The sequence below is a fragment of the Pteropus alecto genome, unplaced genomic scaffold, assembly GCF_000325575.1.
Source record: "Pteropus alecto unplaced genomic scaffold, ASM32557v1 scaffold79, whole genome shotgun sequence".
In the NCBI taxonomy this organism is placed as follows: domain Eukaryota; kingdom Metazoa; phylum Chordata; class Mammalia; order Chiroptera; family Pteropodidae; genus Pteropus; species Pteropus alecto.
Window position 1 is genome coordinate 10,991,289 of NW_006494612.1, and position 23,678 is coordinate 11,014,966.

Consider the following 23,678-nt stretch of genomic DNA (forward strand, 5'->3'; position numbering starts at 1 on the left):
TAGCATTCTAGAATATCTCTTCTCTTTTTTCTGCCAAAGCTAGCTCCCAGTCAGGAGGCTATCATCAATCTTTGTATATGTGTTCTGAACAGCACCCCCTGGTTAACCTCTCTTGACTGTTCCACCCCCCAGTTTTGCTCTGTGTTTAGAAAGTTCTTTCTTGCTTTTGTTAACTTTTGAAATGACCTTATTCTCTGAGTACCCTTCTGTTTAACCATACTACTGGATCAATATGTGAAAATAAACTTTTACTTAATAGTTATAATTACTCGACCTCTTACTATGTACCAGATACTATGCAAAGAAGTACATTAAATCCTTAGCAGTTTTACACATCAGAAACTGAGACTTAAAAAGCAAGTACCTATATTTAGCAAGGAGCAGGTCTAGAATTTGAACCAGATTTTATTCCAAAGCTTTTGTACTTATAGCCATTATGCGATACTGACTTCCACTGGTAAGAGAATGTGACCCCAATGCAGTCCCTTTTAGTACTATTCCTGATTATGTAGGGTCATCTTAGAGCCTTGGTAAAGTGGTAGTTATCTACAAATGATAGAAATGGTTTGTAAAAGATATTTAAAGGCAAATAGAATTTTCTTCATATCACTAGTATAAATGTTTATCCTGTGAGTCATAGAACACATTGTCCTTTTTTAATTAGATAAATTTAACTTTATGGGGCTCCTGCTCTGTATTGATCTATTTATTTGTCAGGTGAGCAGTCCGTGAAGATATTTTAATTTTTTAAATGTGCAACCAGAGAAAGCCCATGAGGCTTGTTTATTTTACACATCTCTTTTGCTGAAGAGCTAGGACTTAAAACCCAGCACTCATTCCATTATACAGTGCCCCCATTACCCATATCTGTTCCCTTGCTACAACATGCTAGTTCCAGTGTAATTGTTTTCTGTGAGGTATCCTGGGGCTCTCTCTTGAGGCAAAGCTGTTTAGTCGCTTATAAGATTTATTTTGTTATGACTACTTCATTCACATAAAATTTTAATGGCAAGTTTTTTTCATTTTAAATAATTACTCCGTAAGTATATGTTTTCCTCTCTGAAGTTTGCCTCCTCTAAGGTTATAATTTGATTGTTAGAGAATTAAATGAGAGTTACCACTAGGTAACTTACATAGATGTCTATTTTGAAAAGAAAAAAGGCAGGCTACTTTAATGACTTCATTTATTTATGAAGAGATATCAGTTTAATTTCATAGCTGGAGAGATGCTTTATAACTGAAAGATACTATTTCAATGTTCATCTCACTTCTCCCCTTGCTTCCCTTGTCCTTATACATACGTGCTGTTAGATTTTTTTTTTAATTTGTTTTTGTAGAAGGAAGGTTTAACCACAGTAAAAATTCTGATTTCAGATTTAGAAGAAGATATATTAAACTTGTATTTTAAAAGGCTTGTTTTATAGAATTGATTATTCATTTCACATAAATTTTAAAGGAAGCAGTATTTAAGGGATACAGATAAGATTTTTCTGACTGAATATTTGTCTAAGTAAACTCCTTGTTACTTGGTTTTCTAAGTTGAAAAAATATATGTATGTCATGGCTTTATGACCCAGTTAATGTGTATATGCTTGAGTGTATGGGTAGACTAAATATTGAAACCTATAAGTAATTCTAAAATGTCATTTTAACTAATATAGTAGAGATTTTTAAAGACTCCAAAAAGGTACCTGAACACAATATATAATCTAATAGATAGGTAGGGCATACTTAATTCCACTCTCTCTGAAATATGTTCTCTCCAGGCTTCTGTGACATTGCATATGGTTGGATATGTACTGCCTTCCTGTCTCACTGCCTGTTTATTCCGAGCCTTATGTCTGGCTTCTCCTTGTTTGTTCCACTTGTAAATGTTGGGATGTCCTCCAGTTTTGTGATGTATGTATGCTCTAGTCTTTCTGTTCACTTTGTCTCCTAAATCAGGGGTTCACAAACTTTTTCTTAAAGGGCCAGCTAGTAAATATTTTAGGTTTAGTGGGCTAAACTACTCAACTCTGGTGATGTACCCAGAAAGCAGCCATGTGGCTCTGTTCCAGTAGCAATAGTTTGCTGACCTCTGCCTCACTCTGTTTTCCTATCTCAGAAAATACTACTACCTTCTAACCAATTGCTCAAGCTAAAAACCTAAATGTCATATGTCTTTTCCTACATCATGTTCCACCTGCAGTCTGTCAGCAGGCTTCCTTGGTCTTACTGCTAGAATATATACCAAATTTCCCACTTATTTTGATTCTCTGTTGCAGCCACCCAAGATTGAGTTGTCATTATCTTTTGCCTGATTATTGCTGTAGCCTCCTAATTGGTCTTTATTTCTAATCTGACCTCTATACAGTAGTCCCCCCTTATCGTGGGGATACGTTCCAGCACCCTCAGTGGATGCCTGAAACTGCAGATAGTAGTGAACCTTATACTATATTTTTCCCTATACATACAGTCATGTGTCACTTAACAGGGACATGTTATGAGAAATAGTTTGTTAGGTGATTTCATCGTTGTATGAACATCGTAGAGTGCACTTACACAAACCTAGTTGGTATAGCCTACTATACAGCTAGGCTCTATGATACAGCCTGTTGCTCCTAGGCTATAAACCTGTACAGCATATTACTGTGTTGAATACTGTAGGTATTTGTAACATGATAGAAAGTATTTGTTTATGTAAACATAGAAAAAGAACAGTAAAAAAAAAATACAGTATAAAAGTGAAAGTGTATGCATGTGTGTGTGTGCTCACACATGTACACATGCCTTGGAGGCATGGTGAGGACTGTAGAGGGTGGCTCCCTAGGAGGGAGAGTAGATATCAGGAAGAAGCAGAGAGGAACTGAGAGAGAGAAGAAGAAGAAGGGGAGAGAAAGAGAACAGAAATGAAAGAGACCCAGAGATAAAGCTTGAGAGAAATACTGAGAGAGAGAGAGAGGCAAGGGGAAGAGAGAAAGAGGGATGGAGGAGGGAAGGAGAGTGTGTGGCAGGCAGGCAGACACTGGAGCAACAGAGCATGGAAGGGAGAGAGGAACTGGACTGGGAGGAAAGAGGGAGAAATGGAGGGAAGGAAAGTGAGTTTGTGTTCAGGAGTGTGTGCATGTGTATCTGTGAAGGGGTGGGCAGGGCAGGCTCCCTGGCTTCCCCAACTGGCAACTCCTGGTGTCTAGGAGTTGGTGGGAGGAGGGTGGACAGCATCCTGAGCCTCCTTCTTTATTTAAACTACCCAGAGCTAGCTAAATTCAACATCTTAGATCCAGTTTTTCTTTCAACATCACAAACTTTTTACTTATAATCAATTTTAATCTTATGGGACCACCATCATGTATGCAGTGTGTCATTGAATTGTTATTTAGTACATGATTGTACATACCTACAATAAAGTTTAATTTATAAATTAGGCACAGTAAGAGACTAATAACAACCAAAAATAGAATAATAACAATGCACTCTGATAAAAGTTATATGAATGCGGTCACTCTGATAACCTAACCTATCTGATACCCCCAATGACTGCTAGGTGATTGACGGGCGGGGAGCGTACACATTGTGCCTGTGCTGGGCAAAGGGATGATTCATGTCCTGGGTGGGATGGAGTGGATGGTATGATATGTCAGCTTGATACTCAGAAAGGTGGCAATTTAAAATTTATGAATTATTTCTGGAATTTTCCATTGATTATTCAGAACATAGTTGGCCATGGATAACTGAAACCACAGAAAGCAAAACTGTGGGTAAGGGAGACTACTGTATAATCTATTCTTAACCCACCAGCAAAGCAATCTTTTTCGATAACATTCAAACTATGAATAAAACCTTCCAATGGCTTTTTATTGTACTTGAGCTCATTACCAAAGACCACAGACCCATTCATGTTAAGACCGTTACCTGCATCTCTGGCCTCATATAGTTCCCTTCTTTCTATTTAAATTCTATGTTTACCACTTATACTGGCTTTTTCGTTTCCTTGAACGTGGTGATTAACCTAAATGCTGAGGGAATACGCAGTACCTGTAATGGCAATGATTTCAGCTGGGGAGGTACTGATTTTTATATTTGAAGAGGTAAACAAAATCTGCAAAGACCTTTTTGTTAAATAATGCAGTTGTTAACATGAACATGAGATTAGCCCTAAGTGAGCACACACACACATGCACACATGTTTTACAAGAAAAAAAAGCAGGATACAAAATTGCATGATCACATATGCCAGGATTATACGTGCATGTGGACAAAGACTAGAAATAGTTGTGTCATGATGGGAAGGTGGATGGATGATTAGGGAGTATTTCTTTATTGTCTAAACTTTGAATATCTTATGTAGTTTTTATTACTAGAATTTCAAAGAGGTATTTCTTAGAATATAAAAATCTACATTTGGCCCTCAAAAGTGCGTAGCTAGTGTTTGTCAAGAAATACCAAAAACGATGTAGTCTTTCTGAGGTCCAGCTTCCCTAGCATAATGTTTTATTCTTTCATAGAAATTTTAGATGTGTGTGTTTGTGTTTTAAAATTTTTAGCTCTTTCATATATCTTTTCTATGTATATCTCCACATAGTTTATGCTTGGGAAATTGAGACTGTATGAGATATAGTTGTAGAGCAACAAAACAATGTAGAATTCTTTAAGTCATTATTGCAAAAAAATTACTTTATATTCCCAAATCATTCTTAAAGAATTTAACTATCTGTTAGCCTTGAGAAACCTTCTACAAAAGCTTTTCAAAAATGAACTGCAGTCCTGGTTTTTTCAAAAGATACTGTTCATTTGTAAAAAGGTCAGTTTTATTTATTTTATGGAGTTTAACTTTTTTGAGAGAAGTAAAAATTTAATAGTATCATGGATTTATTATTGCTTATCAGTGTGTTAGAAATAGTTCTGAGCTGAATAATTTGAAGCCAGGAGACCTGGTTTTCAGTTCAGTCTTAGTCTCTTGACCAAGGACAACTGCTTAACCTTTCGGGGTCTTATTTCCTCATCTGTTAAAGGATGGATAAAATAATTCTAATAGCTCATTACTATATAATTCTGTAAAATACAGTTTTCTCAGAAGTTTGAGTACTTGCACGTTTTTCTCTTAGATCACTGTTATTCCTGAGTGTAGTCTCGAAGTGCCTTTTACATAAAAGGACTTTTGTGACAGATTCTTTACTTTTATTATTTCATTTTGGCTTTAGTTGAGCTTCTATGAAGGCAAAAAAGATGAATTATGATATGAGAAAAAGAATCTCCACATAAACAATGATATTGCTAGAGGATTTGCCTATTCAGTCAAAGTCACACTTATATTTTGTTGCCTTTCTTGTGTATCATGAGAAGTGTTTATGTGTAGACTTTGAGTCCTGAAGAAAATTGTAAATTGATAATGTTGCTTATAGGTAAGTGAGATAAGTATCATTGAGTATAATCAGATTTTAGGATGGGGGTCAGGCTATGGGATAATCAGAATCATCTTACTGATAATCTGTCTTATCTACACATTTAGCATATCTCAGAAACTATACTTTTTAAAATTCATCTCTTCATCCAAATCAGCCAAGGCAAAGGTCTGTTTAAAATTACTTTATGAAAGTCTTCTTTTAAAAGATACTTGTAACTATACCTCTGTGTAATCTTTCTTTTTAACAATTTCTGCCTGTGTGCAATAAGGAACTGTCTACTTTTATTGTGAGAGGTCCCTGAAAACTTTTTAAAAATTCCATTCGGTGACATGTCCATTTAGTTTTTGTTGTCGTTAGGTAACATTTTGTGCACTGATAATTCAGTTTAATAAATAAACATTGAACTCCTGCCAAATGGAAGGTGCCTTAGGGGAAAAGAGATGACTAAGACACAAGTTCACAACTAAGAATACAGTTTAGTAGGGGGTTAAGCTATAACTATTATAAAAAGAATATTGGTTTATTAAGGAGTTTGAACAAAATGTATTTGGAGGGGGTGAGGGTCAGTCAGAGAAATGGGGCACATCTGGCTGAGCGATTGAGGATAAGTGAAATTTCAGCTGACCTGTGAAGAATTAGGAGAATTCACAGGTATGGGGCTGGGTAGGTAACATACCAAAGGATGGAGACTAGATTCACTGTGTTTTTGGAGGAGTATAAGACAATTAAATTTGCTGTGGTTAGAGTACTATAGAGAAATAGAAAGATTCATTTATTTCATAAATGTAAATTATTTCCACCCACCAGTATGGAAGCCTGGCTGGAATGTTAATGCTGATCTGAGCAGCTTGTTCTTAATACGTTAAGCATTTGGGAGTCATTGAAGATATTAAAGTTGGACTGTTCCAGGATTGAAGATGTACCCAAAGAAAATTAATCTTGTAGTCAGTCTAATGAGAAGGGGCAGGAAAGACCCATTAGAAAGTGGTTGTGATATTATAAAGAAGACTGTTGCTTTGAAACAGTAGGGACAATGGACAAAAGGAAATGAGTACAGGAAACATTGCTGTAGAAGAGCATATGGGTTCAGCATATTAACGGGCACAGGTGGGTGCTGGCGATAATGCTAGAGAGCAGAGAAAATGGCCGAGTGACTGGGCCGGCAGTGATGCCTTTATTAGAAATAGAACAAGAAGAAAAGCTATGGTTTTGCTTTGTTTTTAATTATAGAAATGGCTTTCCAGCAGTTATGATTTTAAATCACCTTTGTCCCATTACCTTTATACATTTACTATTTTCATATTGCCTATTTTCTTCCAGGCCTTGTCTATAAGTACATATAAGTTTCACAGTTACAGTACTGTTGTATTTTTTTAAACTTGATGTAGTATAAGTATTTGAGACCTAGCTTGAAAAGAGAAGCTGCCAAGTTTTAGATTTGTTCATTTTCAGATGCTTATAGAATTTCTGGGTAGGGTTAGATGTTTCAGATGAACTGGAACTGTTAGGAACCAAATGCTGATCCTGTTCTTAGTTAAAATTTTAATGATCATCATGGATGTTTTGCATTAATTTTAAGTTTTTAAAGATAATGCATTATTTTTATTTATCTTAATTACTGAGTTTTTGACACCCCTTAAAGTTTGTCTCACCCATCTTACCCTTGTCCTGGTCCTGTGTGGTTTTAAAATTCCCATGAGTAACTAAGTTCAGAGAAAGAGGAGCACTTGGACAGAAGGAGAAGGCTGAGGTAGAAACTCTGAGGAGTAATCCCCATTTAGAGGTAGAAGAGGAAAGGATTCAGCGCAAAGTGAGAAGAGGCCATTCTAGGAACAGATTGGGAGTTGAACCAGAAGAGGTCATTTACATAATTTTGAATGAGGATAGAATTTTGAGAAGGAAGCAGGGTGGTCATTAATGGCAATGCTTCAGAAATGCCGAGAAGGAAAAATTGAGAAGAGATAGTGACCATTTTGCTGATGAAGACTGTCATCCATCGCCTTAGAGCAAGAGTTCCCGAAAAGCTTTCCCATTTTAATCCAGAGGAGAAGGTAAAAGAGTGAATTGGTGAGAATTGAGGCAAAGGCCTTGTGATGTGAATAGACAAAAGCAAGGATTCCTAGTGTTGAGTTACTATTAAAATGAATAAATCTTAGTTCATGTGACAGATAGATTTAACGTTTTATTTTTTATAAACTCATGTCCTATAAATAGTGCTGTGGAGAGTTTACGTTTTTAAATTAAGAAAATCTTGAAATTCATATACCTTCCACAATTTCTCTCTTCAACATAGACCAAAGCGTGGTCTAAACTATTTGTTTTCCTTTACTTGCGTAGTTATAAGCTTGTATCATATATTTACATGCTGTTTTTGTATCATACATGTGAATTTTATGATTGACTTGAAGTTAGTGATTATATTCTGTACATCTGTTTTGCTACACAAGGATTAGTCTAAACATTGTTATTCAAATAACTCCTGATATTAATCACCTTCAAGAATTTTCTTTGGGAATTTTTTTCGTTTGCTTAATCTTGCTCAGGATATGGGTGTTATAAAATGTTCACTTTTATCTTTCCCAACTTAGAGTCTTAATGATCGCAGACTTTCATAAGGAGCCACATCCTCAGACCTCTGCTCTTCTCCATGGATACACTTTACCTTTGGAAATCATCATTTTTTTTGTGTGTATGGTAATCACCTTAAGGAGGATGACTTCCAAATGTATATCTACATTTCTATCCTCCATTTTTATGTTAACCTGCCCAGGCCCACACCTGTAAAACTCCTGATTCGTCAGGGGCCGGCTGAAATTTCACTTACCCTAAAGAGGCCTTTTCCCAGTCCTCTAGCTAGTCTCTGACCTGTCATCTCCTTTCAGCAGATGTTTATTTGTTAAGTGTCTTGTTCTGTGCCAGGCACTGTGTTAGCCCCTAGTAAGCAGAATAGGTAAGATTCCTACTCACATGGTTCTTTTTACTTTTTTCAATAAGAAGAGTTTATTGCAGGTTGGTACACTTATAGGAGGCAAAAATCTAACAATGAGAATGAACTACAGGGCCCATCAGTTTAGAAGATGAGCAGGTAAAATAAATACACTGATAATGTACAATTATTAAAAAGAGCAGGGTGGTAGAAACAAGGAAAAACTCCCCACAGCCTTCCCCACATGGTTCTTATATGACGACCTCTTCTGAACATCCTTTTCTCATGTTTCTAATCACTTTTACAGTAAACTGTGACCTAACTGTTCTGTCATCAGCTATGTTGAACTAATCTTTTCCTTGAAACTAGTTCTCTTTATAGAATTTCCCTACTTTAAAAAAAAGGTAGCATTTTCTGTTACCCAGGATTAAAGCCATGGAGTTTTCTGTGTTCGCCTCTAGTTAAGTCATGTTTTTATTCTATCATTTTGGAATGACTCTTTTGTAGTGACACCTTTTCCATTGATTAATCAAATTATGTATGGACTACTACAGTAGTCTGCTGCCTTGCTTTCTCTGTACTCTGTACATTTCTAAAGAAATGAATTTCCACACCTTTCCACATTACTCAGAAATTATTGGTTACCCTTTGAGTAGGTGAAATGAAATAAAAGTTAGGTCTATCTTGTTGCCTCTTTTCTCAGATCCTTTGCACCAGCAGCATTTGTCTTTTGAGCAGTCAGTGTTCTTTTTAAAGCATTTTCTCCATCTAAATATCCTTTCCATTTTCTTCTCTTTAATTTTCTGAGGTCAGCCCAGCTCGAGACTTGCTTATTTTACAAAGCCTTTTCCTACCAAAGGAGACTGCTTTTATCTTTGAACTGCTATTACACATACACTACCAAGTTGACATTTGTATACAACATATTCAGATTCTGTGCTATGTTCTCTCTCTTAGTTAATGTTTGAACTGTTTTAAAATCGTGTCTGACTGAGAGGAACACTTGATAAAGGCCAAAAAGGCAATGGCCACTATAAGGTTGGCCTCTCTGAAAACAGCCAAAAACTTGATGTTTGTTTTTAGTTAGAGCTCTTTATGTTAGTTTTATATTAAATATATGTCACTTGGTTCCTTCATCCTCCTTAATGACATGATAGTTAACTTTTCTGTGCATCGTTGCAAGATCAAAAACAATTTTAAGTGGTATATTTCCATACTTTGTTGAATTTACTAAATTTTGTTCTATTTTCTACTTTTTACATAATTCATATTAGACCCTCTTATCATTAAGAAAACTAATCAAATTGAGGTAATAGTTTTGAATGCACATCATAAATCTGCAGGCAATTACAGGAGACTGGGAGTCAGGAAGATACGGACTCTAGACCACTGCTGCAGTTTATGCATTTTTGGACATTGGGTCTCAGTTTCTTACTCTGTAAATGATCTCAAATAAATGATCTCTTAAAATTTCCTTCTAGGTCTAAATTTCTATCATGTTCATATTGACACTAAATAGTTACCCCTGTTATGTTTTGTTTTGTTTTCAACTTTAGCCTGAAGCCAGGCTTGTGTTATTGGCAAAGTTTTGTTTTTAATATTTTCCTTTCAGATTCTAGGTTAGAATTAGTCATCACTACTTCATTTGGAATTTATTCAGTTCTGGGTTCATTGTTGTTTTCACAACAATCATCCACTAATTATTAAGGAGGATAAATTAACCTAGTTGAGATTTACTTGCCCTTTTTTTTAAGGTATTTTCAAAAGAAACAATTCCAGATTGATGGATGAAATTTTAAAACAACAGCAGGAACTTCTGGGCTTAGATTGTTCCAAGTACTCGACAGAATTTGCAAATAGTAATGACAAAGACGATCAAGGTAAGCATGAATATAAATTGAATATGTAACAGGGACAGATGTGTTTTGTGTTTCAAGGCAAATTCTATCACTCATTTATTCACTCCCAGATTTTGCCCTGTTAGTCTTTATTGTCACCATCTTTAATCATCAGGTTTAGACTTTTTTCATCTTGTTAAAAGATAATTTTCAGAAAAAAGATAAAATCATGACTTTCATAGATACTGAGCAATAAACAAATGTTAAAGATTTTATTCAACTCATAACCACCATGAACCAGGCAGATTTTATAGCTGGTTCAAAAGAGAATCCAAAGAACAGACACATTTCTAGATTAGAAATATTGAAATGGTTTTTATGTGGGGTTAGAGAGAATCTCTGTAGAATTTGGCATCGCTATTACTTACCTAGAAACCTATTAATTGTAAACTAGTTTTGATAGAATCATAGAATTTGATAAAGTGGGTATGTGCTGTAGATAATATTCCATTGAACCACATATTTTTGTCTTCTATCCCATAGTACTGTTAACTGTAATATGATTGTAGATGCTGTTTTAGACTTGTAAAAATTATAATTTACCCTATAATTTAAACTTCCTATTTTCTATAGGATTTACTCACAGATACAAGGTCATTCTGAATACTTTGAAAAGAAGGCAGTATATAAATATATAAACAAATGTGACATGTGGGTCCTTTCGAGGAAGAGTAGCTTAAGTATCTTTTGATGTGGAATTTGAAGGCCTTAAAAGACTCTTGTTTACTACAACAACTGTACCTTTATTTTGCTCTGAACTTATATATCTTGAAACAGATTTTGAAATATATTTGGAAGAGAGTGTTTTTAATGTCTCATTTGTGTTTTCCTCCAGTTTTAAATTGCCAGTCGGCAGTGAAGGTCCTGTCCCCAGAAGATGGAAAAGCAGATATCGTGAGAGCTGCTCAGGAATTTTGCCAGTTAGTAGCCCAGCAGCAAAAGAAATCCACAGATTTGGATGTACATATGTTAGACAGTTTACTTAGTAAGTTTTATATATTCATTTTTAGTTTCATCCCACAAATATACAATATGAAGTAGAATATGTTTTTTTGCTTATAAAACCTGATTTTGTTGTTGTTGTTATACTTGTCATGTTTCTGAATTTTAAAGACCCCAACGTGAAAATGGTTTTGAGACAGTAAAATTTATAGTCAACTCCTTTGCCTGAGGACTTACTGGTAAAGGCAAGGACCTAAGAGAATTTTGCGGGGGTAGTAATGAATATTCTTAAAAAGAAGACTCTTACCTGTCAGCCTTCTTCCTTCTGGGATGTTTTCCAACACTGACAATGAATTTTCTAATTCTCCAAACACGAACTGTGTGTTAATTCCAATACTAACTACCCAGAGTTAGTATCAGACTCTACCAGCTTTAAGGGCTCAGTCATACAAGACTGCCCCCACTTCACACATCAGTTGCAATTCTCTCGTCATTTGTACTTCTGATCAACTGGTTATAAATAGGGAGTTCCTGTGACTTCCTCCTAAGGTTTGATAATTTGTTAGAATGGCTCACAGATATTGTCTTTACCCCTATCACTCGGGAAATTCCAAGGGTTTTTGGAGCTCTGTGCCAGGAGACTGGGACAATGACCAGGTATATATTTTTTATTATAATATTACACTCCTTTCCTTCTTTCTTTTTAGTTTGAACACTCTGTTAAATGTGAACTTAATAGCTATTTAGAAAGCAGTCGCAGGAATATACTCTTACTGTCATCAATGACTCTTTTCGTAGTGTTCCTTCTATTATGGTATACTGAATATACCACTATATTTGTTATGGTAAATCAAATATAACATTTTTATTTATTTTTCTTCAACCGTTTATGTAAAAGCCTTTAGTTTCTAATTCTCTCTAGAGTTCCCTGGGAACTTTATAGTCTTTCTGTTTATAGCATTATCCTTGATCTTTTTGGAGAAAAGCAATATTCTAACAAATTTATGTCCATCGATAACTTCTATAGCTATACAATTTCAGACATTTTTTTGTTTATTCAGTAAAGTCTACATTTACCTTAGTTGTTAATCATGGATTTTCTGTCTTATTTATTTAACTTCCCGTTTTTTGTTGCTCCACTTTGTCACATGTCTATCACAGACCACAGTCCTTCTCTGGCATTTTGGTCTCACTAACTTCATACTTTTATTTCCAACTCGTTTCTTACCCTACTCTTCTATTTTCTACTCTGTCATTGCCTAACTGGATTCAAGCTGAATGAAAAGGCTTAAAGCAGACCATTGTAAGGGCTCTCTGGTCAGAGGATACTGTGAAGTTGACTGTTTCCTGGATCCTGTAAGGCCTCAACCAGAGAGTGATTTGTGAGGATATCTTAAAAGTGATGCAGAGACCATAGGTGCTTCTTCAGGTAGCCAGCCTGTGGAGAAGTGCTAAAGTCTTGCGCCCAGGTGTTGCTTCAGGGGTTGTAGACCCATGATAAGTGAAAAGTTAATTTCTAGAAATTTCTAGAAATAGAATTATATAATATATAGTCTTTTATATCTTGCTATGTTTACTCAGCATACTGTTTTTGAAGTTTATCCATATTGCATGTTTTAGTATTTTAGTAGTTCATTACTTTTTGTTGCTGAATAGTATTTTATTTTATGGATATACCACATTTTGTTTATTCATTCATCAGTTGATTTACATTTGGTTTGTTTGAATAATGTTGCTGTGACTATTTACATACCTAGTCTTTGTGTGGACATGTTTTCCTTTCTCTTGGGTAGATAATTTATAATGGAATTGCTAGGTTGTGTGGAGAGTGAATGTTTAACTTTTAAGACACTACAAAACTTTACCATTTTACATCCCACCAGCAAAGTAAAGTAGTCTAGATTCTCCATATCCTTGCCAAGATATAATATTAGTTGTTTTATTGTTGTTGTTGTTTTTCATTTTAGCCATTCTGTTGGGTGTGTAATAGTATGTCATTGTGGTTTTGTTTTATATTTTCCTGATGATTAATGATATTGAGCATTTTTCATATGCTAATTTTTCATTTGTTTCTTTTGTGAAGTGTCTGTTCAATCTTTTGCCTATTTTTAATGGATTATTTGTCCTATAAGTGGGTTGGTTTTAAGAGATCTTGTATCAGCGATAATACATATGATTTGTAAATATTTTCATTTTCTCAGGCCAAGACTTGCCTTTTCTTTTTCCTTTTCTTTTTTTAAAAAAGAGTTTAATTATGATGAAATCCAGTTTGTTAGTTTTTTCCTTTGTGGATCATGCATTGGTGTCATATCTAAGAAATTTTTGCCTAATCAAAGCCACAATTATTTTCTCCTGTGTTTTTTTTCTAGAATTTTTATAACTTCAGTTGTTATATTTAAGTCTGCCATCCATTTTAACCCAATTTTTGTGAATGGTGTAGGGTACAGAATACCAGTTTTCCTTCCACTACCATTTATTTAAAAACTCTCTTTCTACCCCTAACTGCCCCCCTCTCCCCCAAATTACTGTGGCTCTGTTGTTGAAAAATAGTTCATCATAAATCTTTGAGTTTATTTCTGGGCTTTCTATTCTATTGCGTTGGTTTATGTTCTGTCCTTATAATGCTACACTGTCTTGATTACTGGAGCCTACTGTATGTAGTAAGCTCTGAAATCAGGTAACGCTAAGTCTTTCAACTTAGATTTTCTTTTTCAAAGTTGTTTTGGCTGCTCAGAGTCCTTTGCATTTTCATACACTTTTTAGAATCAGCTTGGCAATCCCCCTCCTCCCCCCCGCCACCCCCCCCAAAAGTGTTTGGATAGGGATTGAATTGAATCTATAGCTCAAGTTTGGGGAGAATTGCCATCTTAACAATATTGAGAGTTTCAATGCATGAACATAGTGTATCTCTCCATTTATTTGAGTCTTAATGTTTCTTTTAACAATGTTTTATAATTTTTGGATACAGGGTTTCTGCTTCTTTTGTTAAATTTATTACTAAGTATTCTTTTTGATACTATGGTTAGTAGGATTATTTTCTTAATTTTATTTCTGGATCGTTTGTTGATAATACATGAAGATACAATTGATTTTTAATACTGATTTTGTATCCTGCGACCTTGCTAAATACTTAACAGTTTTATAGTTCTTTTTATAGTCTTAGGATTTTTTAAATACAAGGTCATGTTGTCTGTAAACAAAGACGATTATTCCTATCTCTGCTCAGTTTTTCTACTTTTAATTTTATGTTTTTAGTCTGGCTTTCCGTGTCCACAGTTTAATGTATCAGCCAATGATTTGCTTACTGATTGCGCGTAGACACCTTGAGTTTGTAAAGTTTCTAAAATCTCTGTGTGATATAGGAGAGTGCATTCAAGTCAGTTCCCAAGTCTCCTTGGCTATTACTTTTCACTGGGCTTTCTTGCCACCCTGTGTTACCCTTCCCCTCCCTGTCCCATCGTCCTTCCTCCTTTGCATGTATAGCTTTCCTGTTGGTCCTGGAGGTGTGGAGAGCTTATCTGAGTCCTTATTTCCAGGATCTCCCTGTTAAATTTCTGGCCATTGTACTGCTTGCTCTAACTGGGCTCCAACTGCAGAAGAGCAAAACTGAGTTTTCCTCATTTGTTCCCTTTTGAGTTTGTCACTTTTAGCTTGCAAAATCGAAGGTTTTTACCACTGCCCCCTCCCTCCTGCTCACAACTTCCAATTCCAAATTGGGTCCATATCTTTTGGCTACAAGCATCAAACCTGCCAGTTTTGCTGTCCATCCTGTGCTGTTAAAAACTGCAGTTCTCTCTAATTGATTGGGGGTAGAAGGCAATAAGGCCGAAATTCTTACCATTCTCAATCTGAAGCTGTAGCTGATGTTTTTGTTTTGTTTTGTTTTTAAAAAATAATTGTCTTCTTCTGGTTAACATCCAGTACCTTTACGTGATTGGTGTTGTCTAGTTTAATACATGGTTTTGTGTTCTTTTTTTTTTTTTTTTCCAGGGGATTCATCACCTTCTTCATACTACTATTAGGTGGAAGCCCCTTCTTGTTATTTTCTTTACTGAAGAGAATTTGCTTTTTCAGCAGGCAGAGGAATGTGTGTTATTCTACTTAGTTCATTCACTCTGTCAACATAGACTTTTAAAGAGACTTTGTTATTAAAATAATTATTTATTTCTACTGGATGGGCCTATGCAACCTAGTCTCCTTATTTAAAAAATAAAGGAACTAAGCCCTGAAGAAGTTGTGTGACAAGAAAGTTAGTGGCAGAACTGAGGTTATTAGAAAATGTTGGAACCTGGGTCTCTTGGATTATAGTATCTTTTTTCTTATACCATTGACTCTTATTTTAAGATTTATTTTACTCTTCTAAAATATATCAATTATCCTTATTCCTTTTTTTTTCTCAAGGTTAAGTCTCATATGGAAGCCAGTTTGTAAAGCCAAAAATGGCCATGCCTTTGTCGAGGCAGATGTACAGTCTTTAACCCTTGTAGGGGGCTCAGGCGCTGAGGAACACTGAGAATATTTGTACTGTATCGTTGGAAGTTGGTCTTTCTGGGTCCTTAGCTATAAAATGAAGGACATGGGGGAAGGAAGGAGAGTGGATACTTTTTAAGTCTCTTTTCATCTGAAGTTATTTGACTCTGGGGCCAGAGTAAGCATTTGTACTCTTAGAGCAGTTTGGTTCCCAGGATGCCAAGAGAACACTTAACAAATTGACTCTTGAAAGATAGATGGGATTAGGGGGCTATCTGTAGAGTTTAGGGTAGGAGTTGGATTTCTCCTCTTTATCAGGTAATCCAGTTCAGTGGACTTTAGGGAAGACTTCCACATTTAGAAATAACATAGATATTAAAGTATATGTTGAGCAGTAGGATGGGGGTATGGAAACATACAAGTAAAGTGTCTTAAGAGAACTGATACCCAAAGCATAAGAGGTCAATTTGATGAACAGATTTTGCCCCTGGTCATTTTACTTGTAAACAGTGCATGTTAAGTTGGTATGTATTTCTTTCTTTCCAAGATTCCAGTGGTTTCCCTGATCCTGATGTGGTATTGAAGTTTGGTCCTGTGGAGAGCACATTAGGCTATCTTCCTTGGCACATCAGATTGACTGAGATTATGTAAGTAATTAAAAATATATTGACTTTGGTTCGATACAGCAAGTATTTCTTTTTTTTTTCTTTTCTTTCTTTTTTTTTTTAGGTGAGGCCACCCCTGGTTGACCTCACAGATTGCAAGGACCTTGTCAGCTTATTACAATCTCTCTTTTTTTTTTTATGTTTTACATCTACAGCACCTGGTCTTCCTAGGTGTTCTCCCATCCAAATACTAACCAGGCCTGACCCTGCTTAGCTTCTGAGATCAGACGGGATCAAGCTTGTTCAGGGTACATGGCCGTAGATCAGCAGGTATTTCTTGAGCCCAGCACTGTACTTGGTATAGTGGAAATTCCCAGAAAATTATAATACTGGATCCTTTCCCTCAGGTATTTCACAGTATCAGTGGTAAAATAAAGACATGAATGACTCAGACACAAGAGAGTGTGTGGTCATGTGAATGTTTGGTATTGACACCAATTGTCATAGGAGATCCAGAGTGAGAGATAATCTCTGTGGGCCAGAGTGGTTGATTATGCAGAAAAGATGTGACTTGATCTGCAGTATGTAAAATGGGTGGAATTTTTGCAACTAGAGGAATGGTGAGAAGTATAGGATATGGACAGGGAAAATAGAAATGCTGGGAGTGGGGTAGAGGGAATGAACAACACAGTTTAAAGAAATAATGAGGGAACCAGCCATACCAGAGCTGGGAGTTAGTGTTAGATAGTAGTATGAGGTGAAATCAAATAGTTTGGAGGCATAAGCATTGGGAATGCTTAAATACGCTTAAATTCTAGCATAAGGAATATGTATAATCGTTTAGACAGGCAGTAGGAAACAGTTGAGCCTGTGGATAATGCAGGAATGGTAATTTTGGAAGATTTGTTTGGTAACTGTGTACTAGAATAGATTGGGATTTGGGAAAGAATGAGATAAAATACAAGTGAACAGGCCATAGCTAAAATTTAGGGGAGAATACAGTGATGAGAATGAAATTGTTTATTTAGAAGAGAGTTTGGTAAGTTTTTCTGTAAAGAGCCAGATAGTAAATATTTTAGGCCTTGTGGGGTGTTACAGTCTCTTACAGCTACTCCTCTCTGTTACTACTATTCATTTGCTAGTAAACCTAAACAACCACAGGCAATATGTGAACAAGTGTGTGTGGCCGTGTTCTAACAAAACTTTATTTACAAAAACAGGGGCTGGCTTCTGGACTCTATTTCCCTTTGGCTGATTTAAAATAAAGGAGAGAATTAGGAGCCTTAAAATATATTTAAATTCTGGCTTTAGGAGAATACTACAAGTTCTGTCTCTCATGAGAAGTAATTAACAAGTATAATTGCAGGCCTGACCCTTTACTAATTGTGGTAAAAGAGAAGAAATTAAATGACTCCTAAGTTTTTAAGCCTAAGTGACTGGGCGAATTATTGTGTTATTGAGAGAGTCAGAAAAGTCAAGGGAGCATTGATTTTTGAAGGGAAGATGTTGAATTCAGGAATAAGATGCATTTGAGTCCATAGTCTGTTTAGATGGAAACACTTAGGAAGGTAGATGAAAATGGAGAATTGGTGCTCGGATGAGAAGTCAGTACTAAAGATGAACATTTGGGAATTGTCAGTACCTAGGAAATAGAAGTAAATGAACCTGTGAAAATAGAAGACCTCTCTAAAGTATACATAGAAGAGCATAATACCAAGGGATTAAATAGTTCAGGTTCAGGGCTGGAGCGGGGAAAGGTGTCAAATAAAGAGGCAGAAAAGAACACGTAGCATGTTAGAGTCAGAAAATGCTGTAGATAGATCATCTGGTGCTGCCTCCTCATTTTATAGGTGAGGAAGATGAGGAAGAGACATTGCTCAAGCTTGTAACAAAGTGGAATTACAACTCAGATCTCCAAATTCTGGGTTTCCTTATGGTGGCCTGTGTTTCTCTTGTCTCTTTTTCTCTAGGGATTTTCCAGGTAGTTTTGGGTGCCTTTGGGATCCAAGAAAGGTAGCCATCATACTTTTTGAGGTTGGCAGTGGTTTGGAGGGAAGAGTGTGTTTCAGAACAGATCTTGGTTTGAATCTTTGCTCTGCAGCTCAATAACATGACTTTAGAAAGCTATTTAAACTTCTCTGTATTTGTAAAATGGACAATTAAATACAGAGTTGAGGATTTAAATCTGATAATGGACATCAGATACCTCACACATTATAAGCTTTCTCATGGAACTCTGTACTTATGTCTGTCATAGCTCTATGTTATATTGAGGTTTGCTCTGTATTTGCCTACCAGACTGCAAGCACCGTGATGGCAGGAAAACTGTCTTAATCATAATACAGGAAATTAGAATGGCAGAACCCTATGTCCCTATCTGGGACATAGCAAGACCTGAGGCACTGAGGGGTGGTGGTGCTAAGTGCTTCTTGAGGAGTGATAGATGAGACTGTTGATGATGGGGGTGTAAAATGAGGAAGACTTAGGAAAGTGAGTAGTTTGAAGGGGACATTTGAAGCAAGCTTTAGTGAGAAGAACATCATTAAATTTTCCTTTGAGGATATCATTTCAGTAGAGTAAATAAGATAAAAGGTTGATATAGAGATTATTAATAGATAAGAAAATGATGGGAAATGGGAGACTTGTTTCAGAGTTTTGGGTAGTTGAAGAATAAAGATTATTTGTCAATTATATCTCAGTGAAGCTGGGGGCAGGGAAGGAAAGATAAAGAAAGTGTAGCGAAAGAGAACCATAGGATCAGGGAGGAGTTCATTCATGGTAGGTTTGTTGAATCCCTTTTTTGTGGTGATTGTAGAATTCTAAATGTGAGTCTTGTACTCTGATCAGGTGTTTGACACTGATGCTGTTTGGAATTTCTAAAGCCTCACAATAAAGCTATATAAATTAGTGACTTAAAAAAATGTTAATTATTGTAAATTATCTAAGTGTTTGAAATACTTAAAGGGGAACCCTCTGGCTCTATGTTCACCCTGCCTTTAAAGTACTTGTTTTCACATTGTAATTGTCTTCTTGAGCAGTTGGAAATGGTGGAGATAAATATCATTCATTTGTTGATTACTCACCACATGGCTTCAGTTATCATGTGGGGATGCTGTGCTGCTCTGCCAGTGTTAAGCCTGGTTTTCAGACACCATTCAGCTAGTACCAGCTTTACTGTGACAGAGATGAGTTCTTGAAACAAATTTGAGTGAAGCTCTTTATAAATAGACCTCCGGTTTTGCATTAATCTAGACTTAACACTTCAATAGATTCTGAATCTCTAATCTCACTATAAGTTGCTTTTCTCTTATGGAAAGAAGGAGAGATTACTTTTTACTTGGTTTCACAATGAGTTTAATAATTATTTAATAGAGATGGTTTGTATACTCTATGCTTATAATTTACTTTCTTCTGCCCTTAACCTCTTTTTGGTCATTACTCTTCCGGTTCCCCTGCTTCAAATTACAGTATGTCATCTAATTGCTTTTTTCCCCCTGTGCTTTCTTTTCAGCTCTTTGCCTTCCCACCTAAACATCAGATATGAGGACTTTTTCTCTGCCCTTCGTCAATATGCAGCCTGTGAACAGCGTCTGGGAAAGTAGTGATCCCTGGTTGCATAATTTGATTTCAGACTTTTGGAGAAAAGGACCCAAGTGACTCTGATGTTTACAAAGCACCCATGAAACCCTATACACACCTAGTTCATAATCCTCATAATTTATCAACAAACACAAAAAAGTGTCTTACTTGAGAGTAAGAGTATGTGTGAGTGAGTTGCGTGTGTGTGTACATGAGCGTGTGTGTATAGAAATACATTTATAAATGGGGAAATATTGGAGAAGGAAATACGTGGACTTGTACCTTTGAGCAAATAGCAGCAGTTTTAGGAGCTGAAATTTCAGTTTTAAAGGCTTCAGTCCCAATGACTTCCCTGTTTTGTAGGGAGAGGAATTAGTCATTTTTGGGGGGTGGGGAATAATTTTTTTTTTCAGTCTTTCATAGTGACCAAACTTTAATTTTTAAAAATAATATATCGACTTATTAAATGGAAGCATTCTGAGTTTGAGGGATTTCCAGAAGAATGGAGTTCTGTGTTACTCACATGTTATTAAAAACTTGCTCACCATTTGGAGCAGAGGGAATATCTATTTTCAGATATCCGTCCATTTTCATCTCATCATTATTGTCAAACAATGTGACTTAACAGTGTTGATCTGGTGTCTTTGTTCTGAGTTGTGAAGATCATTTGAAAAAGAACTCTTACAACACTGAAATGCCAAATTTTAAAAATTTTAATATTGTATTAGGCAGTCAAAAAATGGTGAAAAAGTTGTAATCTTAAAAGTAAAGGTGGAAAACTTCCAGAAAAAGAAAGAAAGTTTGAATTTTCTTTTCCGTTTGGTGGGCAGTGTGCTAGATAGTACCCAAAATTGGTTTAAAAATTATTTCAATGAACTATATTTATTTAAAATAAATATTTGAGGGAAGTTACCAAGGCAGCTCTTTTCCTCAAAAGTAATCTACCTGTTCCTCTTTGGAATAACATATTTTAGGCCATGTTAGTACCTAGGATTTTTACTCAGTAAATCCTAATGGTGACTTAGTGTAAAGGATCTTTAAGTAAGATTGAGGCCTGCATAGGTAATAAAACATTACCAAAGTCTACAAAAGTAAATTAATTTCACGTGTTCTCTTTTATGACAGAGAACAACACTGGTTCTGTTATTTTTTTAATGAATAAGTGATTTTTGATATGCCTTTAGTATTTCTTCTCTCACTGCTGCTGATCTTTGGACAGAAACCATTCATATTTTATGGACTGTTTTCGGAAAAATCTTATCAAAAAATATATAATAGTTATCTAAAATTGTACATTTAGAATGGAGTCCTGGAAGTCTGAAAAATAGAGAAGACTGGATTTGGAAAACAAGGTCTGGAATTGCTTGTCAAATTCTGAAGCTATGAAGAATATTTCAACTTTGGATTACAAAACCCCATTTATGATTTTTAAAATACACTTGAAATAAAATGATTAAACTAAATTTTGGTTTAGTGACATTACTTTGCACTTACAGTCCTTTGTACATTGTAAGAATTTTTTTTTTTAAATCTTAACTTATTGCTAAAAGTTTTGTGTGAAACTACAGCATATCTTTAAACTTTTAACAGAATTTTTTTTATTTCTGTTGCCCTGTACTGTGATTCATGTTCTATTGAGGCTTTTTTTGGCCTTGGTGTAAGACTGAATGTATGCCTTTTATAAACATGTATCTTTTTTAAACATTCTGGAATATGTATGGCTTTAATGAATTAAATTTAATGGGCCCAATTGAAGTGAAGAGATTTAATATTTGTTAAAATTAAGTTAGTCAAATGAATAACCCACTAGGATGTAGCCAAAGTTGCTAAAGGTTTAATAGTTGTGTCTTTGTACTTTATTTTCTCTTTCCATTTTATAGCAATGTAGTGTTACACATCAGGTTATAAACCTAAACTTGTGACCTGAGTCCGTTATAGTCCGAGGAAGAGACCCTTAAAACAAGTTGCTAAGGATTCTCAATTCAGATATAGGCATTCCAAATCCTTTTCCTCATGAATTCAACTGTTCATATGATTTCCACAACTTGAATGGCATTGGTCATTCTATAATTCCTGCCAAAATTATCACTAGTTAGCATTATCAGGGCTCTCTTGGCACTCCTAAGAACAGATTATTTTCAAGAAAAATGTTGTTTGTCTTTATGTGTATGGAAAGATATTATCTTTAAATTGTTTCTTCTTGACACTCCCACAATGGAAAAATTATCAAATTAAACCTACATTATAGATGGCAGCTGGGAGCATAGCAAAAGTCAGAGGATTTGAATTCCATTCCCAATTCTAGTTGTGTTTCTTAAAAGTGATTACTATTAAAGTTTGAAAGCTGGGTTTGAGGTGAATTAGTAAATTCTGGTATATCGTGATTAAGGCTTAGTAATGCCTGTCGTAAGAGATGCAGGTGTTATATTGTTAATGAACAGTGCCAAATACACTGTGCATACCTACAAATTAATCTTTGAATGTATGTTACTTGATAGCTCCCTCCTCCTCCTGTGCGATGGTAGAGTCAAATCCTTGTGATGTTTTGTATGGCTGTAGACTTTGGCAACATGTAAATAATATGTAAAACAAGTTTTTATGATTAAGGAATCAAATTTATTGATTTTTTTGAAAGTTGAAACCTAACATGTATGAACAAAAATAATAAAAGAATATACTCTTTTCATGGACTATAGTATTATGTGAATGCTACATTTATTCTGAACATGTAGGACTTGCAGAAATGTAATGAGAAACTCATGACTAGATAGCAATACTATTTTTTTAAATGATTGTTCTTGTTCGAAATATATTCTCATTTTTTACCAGGTTAAACATTTGGAATCTTACATTACTTGCTTTTTGCTAGGTGACAGCAAGATAAAATTTCACCATTGCAAGAATTGTCAAAATTCCACAATAATTAAAATCTGAATTGATTTTTACTGAATATGGAATGCCAAATTAAAAACGTATATGTGTACTCTTTTAAAAAGAAATTTGACAGTTTTTGTCGAACCAGGAAATAGAATGTTAAGAGCTATGGTTTGTCTTATGTTGCATAGAGTATTCACTTCCTAACTCGAGGATCTAACTGTAAGATAGTTGGCTTTTTACACATGATTTTCATCTGAAAAATTTTACAAAGGTCACATTTTAACTTTGGTCAATAGGAAATGCCTTCAACAAAAATTAGTGTAAGAAAAGTTCAGGATACTTTGAAATAAAACCCAGGAAGCAAGATTAATTGGCAATAAATTATAAAATTGGTGGGAAAAGGGAGTGGAAAGAGAATTTGCTTAAGGTTTAAAAAACCACATTTATTGCAGAAAAAGAATTCAGAAATGTAAAGGAAACAAAAATAACTACCATCACTCATTGATTATGTTTTTGGTGATCCTAGAATTCTTTTGTATTTATATATTTTAAAAAATGGATCTTACTGTAACAGGTTTAATAAAGAGATTCTTTTTAAACTACAGATTATAAAATGAGAGTCTTGCATTTTGTTTTGTATTTGATTATTGTGTTTGGATATAAATTGCATCAGCACATGATAAAAAGAGGAAAAAAAATAAATATCACAGTTATCCTTAATGAATATTTAACCTTGGTCCAAATTCTTCAGGTCATTATATACTCACCTCTCTAATCTGTCTTTTAGAGATTCAAGAGCTATACATTTTGCCATCTGTATTTATATCTAGAAGGCAAAAAATAAAACTTAAATGTACTCCCATATCAAGCTATTTAGATTATCTGCTATTGACCGTATTTATATTCCCCTTCATTAGTGCTAATTTAAGTTGCTTTAATGAGAAAGAAGAAAAGATCTGTTTGTCTCAGAGAAGGAAAGCTTGAGCAAAATGAAAAA

The 23,678-nt window shown here is 35.1% G+C and overlaps 1 protein-coding gene and 1 pseudogene across 1 annotated transcript in view; one reads left to right on the plus strand and one right to left on the minus strand.

Moving 5' to 3' along the window:
• NUS1 (NUS1, dehydrodolichyl diphosphate synthase subunit) overlaps window positions 1-23,285 on the plus strand; it is a 28,036-nt gene extending 4,751 nt beyond the window's left edge. Inside the window, exons 2-5 of the mRNA XM_006926123.3 lie at window positions 10,065-10,190; window positions 11,044-11,193; window positions 16,168-16,267; window positions 19,737-23,285. Coding sequence (XP_006926185.1) covers window positions 10,065-10,190; window positions 11,044-11,193; window positions 16,168-16,267; window positions 19,737-19,827 — 467 coding nt within the window. The 3' untranslated portion in view covers window positions 19,828-23,285. The remainder of the gene's footprint in view (window positions 1-10,064; window positions 10,191-11,043; window positions 11,194-16,167; window positions 16,268-19,736) is intronic.
• Window positions 16,432-16,549, minus strand: LOC112474338 (annotated as a pseudogene).
• Window positions 23,286-23,678: the final 393 nt, after the last annotated feature.